Source organism: Apium graveolens, chromosome 8 (genome assembly GCF_009905375.1).
Source record: "Apium graveolens cultivar Ventura chromosome 8, ASM990537v1, whole genome shotgun sequence".
Lineage (NCBI taxonomy): Eukaryota > Viridiplantae > Streptophyta > Magnoliopsida > Apiales > Apiaceae > Apium > Apium graveolens.
Window position 1 is genome coordinate 78,555,491 of NC_133654.1, and position 5,903 is coordinate 78,561,393.

The window sequence follows — 5,903 nt, forward strand, 5'->3', positions numbered from 1 at the left end:
GCTACTGTCAACAAGAAGGAATTGATTTTGATGAAACGTTTGCTCCCGTTGCAAGACTTGAAGACATCTGAATCTTCTTAGCCTATGCAGCACATGCCAATTTCAAGGTTTATCAAATGGATGTTAAAAGTGCTTTTCTGAATGGAGATTTGGAGGAGGAAGTCTATGTCAGTCAGCCTCCTGGTTTTGAAGACCCAAATTTTCTAGAATATGTCTACTATCTTTTGAAAGCACTTTATGGATTGAAGCAAGCACATGGAGCCTGGTATGATACTTGTCCAAAGTTTCTCTTAGAAAATCACTTCACAAGAGGTACAATTGACAAAACTCTATTCTTTAGAAATGTTAATGGCTCTAACTTGTTCAAATTTATGTAGATGATATTATATTTGGTTCTACAGATGAAAAACTTTGTAAAAAAATTGTCAAACTAATGCAAAGTAAATATGAAATGAGCATGATGGGAGAACTAAATTACTTTCTTGGCTTACAAGTTAAGCAAGTTAGTGATGAAATATTCATTAGTCAAACCAAATACATTTATGATCTTTTGAAGAAGTTTGATTTAATGGATTGCACATCTACAAAAACTCTCATGGCCACTGCAACTAAACTTGAATTAAACACTATTGAAAAATCTGTGGATATTTCAAGTTATAGAGGCATGGTTGGCTCACTTTTATATTTAACAGCCAGTAGGCCAGATATAATGTTTGCTACATGTCTTTGTGCAAGATTTCAGGCTGATCTCAAAGAATCTCATTTAACAGCTATTAAGAGAATTTTCAGATATCTCAAAGGAACACCAAAACTTGGCATTTGGTATCCTAGAGATTCTGGCTTTAATCTAACTAGCTATTCAGATGCAGATTATGCAGGTTGTAAAATTGATAGAAAGAGTACAACAGGAACCTGTCAATTTCTGGGAAATAAGCTAGTATCCTGGTTCAGTAAAAAAGCAAAATTCAGTTTCTACTTCTACAGTTGAAGCTGAATATATTGTTGCGGGTAGTTGTTGTGCTCAGATTTTCTGAATGAAAAATCTACTGTTGGACTATGGTCTACAGGTGGATAGGATTCCTATTTTCTATGACAACACAAGTGTCATTGCAATTACTGAAAATCCAGTGCAACATTCAAGAACCAAGCACATTGACAGTACGACTTCATTAGAGAGCATGTTATGAATGGTACTGTGGAACTTCATTTTGTTCCAAGTGAGAAGGAACTTGCAGACATCTTTACCAAGCCACTTGATAAATCCACCTTTACTAGGTTGGTAAGTGAGTTAGGTATGCTTAATTACTCTTAATCTATATTGATGTATAAGCAAATTGTAATACATCCAGTGTAAAAGTTGATATTTCTTGTCAAAGATAAAATTTTGGCCAAGTCAAAATTTATATCTCGACGGATGTTCATTATCCGTTGAAAATGAACATTCGTTGAATTTTATTATCCGTAGAAATATCAATTATCATTCTGGGTACTTTTATCATTATCCGTCGAGTTGCACTCAACGGATAATGTGACAACCGGGAGTAAGGAAGTCGACCTTCTACATGTAGAAAACAATAATAATATTATGTTGTACAACCCAAGCCTAGGTGCACTACGCCATAGATTGCTTTAAGAAACCCGCAAACTGTGTTGCTATAGAACCAAAAAATGTTGCTAAAGGCCCAAAAAGGGCTAAGGCAACATCAAAGCTATGTTGACCCGTAGCTAGTTAGTATAGATATCTATAGTAATATAGCACCTACTCTATTGCAATATACCATTCTTTGTTACTATAGATCTCAATAGCAACATATTTTGGACTTACTTATTGTGTTACAAAAGATCTTGGAATTTCTTCCAGAATGGTGGGCCCCGCATGTGTTATATTTCTTTCAGATTAATGGGGCCCACCTGTGGGGCCCACATAAATAATTTTTAAAAATTCCTATGCGATAGTTTATTTTTCCTTGTTTTCTTTTAATTTCCACAAATATATTAATAAATTGAACAATATTTAAATTCCAAAATATAAATAAAAATATTCCAAGAATAATTAGACTAACTCAATCTCATGAATTATTACAAAGTGATGAATCAAGTTCTGTAAAAACAATATTTTATTACAAAGAGAGGTAAAGTTGTATGTAGTGATAAAATTCATTGAATGTTTCTAAATCGGAGTCTGCAATCATCATATCTCCATGCCTTCAACTCAACCTTTGCTTTGGTCTGCATAATGTTTAAATTTGCAGAATGGATCATATTGACCAAACAGGCACACTAGGCATCTATTCTGTAATGCAAAGTCAATCTTTTAACAAATTTGGTTTACCTTTTTTTACACTAATGCACCAGTTTTGTAGATTACCATGTCCAGTCAGCAAAAGACAAGCTATTGATGCTGTCATGTTTGACAAAAAGGAATTTATAAGTAATCACAAGGGAATTCATAAGTAATCACAAGGGAATCTACATATTTTGAATGCTATTAGACTGATATAATACTAACTAACAACATTAAAACAAATAACTACACGAAGATAAAGATAACTAAAACATTCAAGCATCTTCTTTGATGCCATTAAAATAGTATCCACGGGCGTCACAGTAACAACCCTGAAATACTCGAAATCGATTGGACAGAATAAGCTACCCAATGTCATAATTAAAAGTGAACATCTACAAACTGGCATATATGAAAACATTAAAAAATATACAAATAATTAATATAAATATTACCTACTTTGAACTCCCGAGAGCAGCTTGTTCATTCCAGAAATAACTCTATATCCCTGACACACAGGAGCGACCCACCACAACAAGAAAGCCCTGGAAAACAAAGGTTTGGAAATGAAGCATCTAACCTATATTACAACAGTACTTCTAAAATGATGATGTCAACTTTTGAATTATTTGCAACCTTGGACCATTTTCTATAAGGCTTCAACGACAAGAGTGTCTGAAATCACAAAAACTGGGTTTCTTGTCATAACCTTTGAAATATGTATTTCTTCAAGATTAAGCTCGCGAGCAAAAACTCTTATTGCAATATCCTTCAATCAAAGACTGAACTCAGTGATATTTACACCTCAAGTACGAGTTCTTTTACAAGCTTTAAGAAAACCTATATTATGTCAATTTTCAAACCACTTGACAAAGAAAAATTGGTTATACCTTGTAGAGCAATGCATTTGATCCGTTAGAAGTAGAGCATCAACTCTACGAGCTTCCACGGTGCGCTCTCCACTGGTAGGGAGATATGTTAGCACTACTGTTAGGCCCTCTACTGCAGATTTGTAGGCATAATCTGATATTAGCATCTCAGTCGAGCAAATATACAAACCAACAGCAATCTTAGACTTGTCAGCTAGGAATCCCTTGTAATCTACAGCATCAGAAACTTTCAAGCTCATATTCTCCTCCTAATAAATATTATAAGCAAGTAAAATATCTAGGTTAATAAGAAATAATAAATTTTACATTTGAAGTTTATAATCAGTTATAACCAGCTTACAGCCGTCAGTGTCTATTTCAGGTTATAAGTAGTTTATATAGTTTAATATTACCCACACCACGATCAGAACTTTAATTTTAAGGTAACACATCTTAACATCAGCTAGTAGTGAAAATTATTGATTAACATCAAATAAATGTATATTGAGCCCTAAAACTCACCTGTTTGAAGAGCAGTATGCACAAAAAAAGACCAAGAAAGCTTCCGCCCATAGCAACTGCAATGACATCCGTCACTGGTTTTCCTGTTGCTCCAACCTGCCAATGCTTTCCTATTATGAACCAATAATTATGAATATAACTAAATAAGATCGTGTACAATTTAGAAACCTACCCAATCACTAGTACGGATCTTCTCTGAAAAATCCCAAATTTTGTCCAAAACTTATCACACCTTAGGGACTACATTAGTGCCATCATTCTGAATAACTGCATCCCTAGGAGCACGAATAGCAACATGAAGAACATGTCTATTCTCTGTGCTATTAATCTGCAAAATAGTACCAAATTAAATTTCTATGAGACAGAGGTTCCATAATGTATTAGGACAGCATATAATTACTAATCTGTCCAAGCTTTATTGGCCAATTGATTGGTGAATTGCACATATACAAACACTGACAAGGCATGGTCGTTAAGACAATTTTATTGGCTAATTGATTGGAGAATTGCACATATTCTCAGTGGCCAATTGATTGGACAGAACGATGAAGTACTTCAAAAACAAATTTTATTTCCTATCAGGTGAATTAGATGGGTGCAGAAATCATGGTCGTTAAGAAAGATGGACCAGGGACTCTCATGCAACTATATCTGCTTCTCAGCGCTCCTGTTGATGAAGCAAGAGGGTACAACAGTTTAACCTTTGAGAAGCATAACCTGACAGTAAGTGTAACCATAGTTTATACCTAATGCAATATTCAACCTGTAGTAACGATTCACAAATTTTGTACCACTGAAGCAATGGTTTAACACATAGAGTTTCAGCGTTTTGCAAAATAACTGCCTGTCCACTAACTTCTCATTTATGTAAAACAGTTCGTGACCCGAATTATTTACAGGACTAACACTATATGTATCACAAGAAGCTGACTGAATCAGCCTCGAGGAAATTACTACGGGCAACTAAACCAACAAGAACAAGCTCAATAAAACTACTACCCTTCTCAGTAACAATACCTTATATACATACTTCATCTTTCACAATGAAAAAAATCCTGAAAATATCTCAATTTTTACCACCAAAAATGTTGTCTTCCTACTTCAATAAACTATACCTCTTAATTGATTGAATAACAATTTTTTTGGCCTTACAGAGGCATTTAATTGAACACACGAAAGACATATGGAACAAACAGTATATATATGAAAATTAGTTATAAAATATGCATACCACAACAATGAAATCAGCTGAGCAGAACTTCCTTGCACTGATGGAACTCGTTTTTGTCAAAAAACGTGAAACCGATGTGACATATTCTTGGACACTTTCTTGACAAGTTTTCTGAATAAACTAGTGGCATCTTCGTTGTAAACTTCAAAATCCATTTTCATTTTACAGGGGGGGAGTGAAAGAGAGGGTCCTTTAGTTGAATCAATTACTTGCAATTGAGATCGAGAAAGTAATAAGTGAGAAAAATATTAAGAGAAAAAAAGTTTACTAGCAAAGGGAGAGAGATAGAAACATGGATTTGTACCTCAAATTCGAACCTAATTTAGTCTGCTCGGACCTTAATTCAATATAATCTGTCGCTGGAATAATCTTCCGGAAACCCGCCGCTCCTTGAATAGTCTTCGCCCTAATCTTTTAGTCCAGCTTCCCTCTTTACTTTTTTCTTGAAATTTCTTATTCCCCCTCTGTTCAATTTTAGCCGCCTCCCCGTCCAAATTTTTTTTCAGCCCAGCCCAACCCAATTTCACTTGACCAATTAATTACTTTTTTTAAAAAAAATATCATAATATTTAAATTTATACCTTGTAATTATTAAAATGACTTATCTAATTAATTTATTTGTAAAAGTTTAAAACTATAACAGGATGTTATTTTCTATAAATAATTAATTTAGTGATTTCAATTAAAATTAATTAATATACAAAATAAGTAAAAATTATGAATTTTATATTCAAATAAAATGTTATTACTTGATATACTGTAATCTTACTTTTTAAGACAAGTGAATGAAATATTTTATCCAAATCAAATATTTTTAAATACAAATTTAATTTTTGGTTTAAATTTATTTTTTTTATTCTTAGTCTATAGCAACACATTATATCATGTTACCTCTACTTGACACCTCAATGGCCTATGGCAACACAATACTATAGTTTTAGTAACCCGCATAATGTTGGTGTTGTGATAGGATAAAAATTTCACATCTATAGTAACA

At 33.4% G+C, this 5,903-nt stretch overlaps 1 protein-coding gene across 5 annotated transcripts; it reads right to left on the bottom strand.

The window, feature by feature from the left end:
• Positions 1-2,017: 2,017 nt before the first annotated feature.
• On the bottom strand, positions 2,018-5,386 carry LOC141679151 (uncharacterized). Of its 5 annotated transcripts, none has more exons than XR_012558064.1 (9): positions 5,211-5,386; positions 4,907-5,114; positions 3,848-4,003; positions 3,676-3,771; positions 3,175-3,286; positions 2,921-3,066; positions 2,740-2,829; positions 2,333-2,401; positions 2,020-2,229 (listed from the first exon to the last, which is right to left on the bottom strand). XR_012558064.1 is itself a non-coding variant. In XM_074485658.1 (8 exons), the coding sequence occupies exons 4-8, from the start codon at positions 3,724-3,726 to the stop codon at positions 2,213-2,215; spliced, it is 471 nt and encodes a 156-aa protein (XP_074341759.1). In that variant the 5' UTR covers positions 3,727-3,771; positions 3,848-4,003; positions 4,907-5,114; positions 5,211-5,386; the 3' UTR covers positions 2,018-2,212. The 5 variants fall into 5 exon arrangements, 2 of the variants coding, with proteins under 2 accessions (XP_074341759.1, XP_074341761.1); XR_012558063.1 differs by having other exon boundaries at positions 2,021-2,229; positions 2,921-3,053; XM_074485658.1 differs by lacking the exon at positions 2,921-3,066 and having other exon boundaries at positions 2,018-2,229; positions 2,744-2,829; positions 3,175-3,422.
• Between the last annotated feature and the right edge of the window lie 517 nt (positions 5,387-5,903).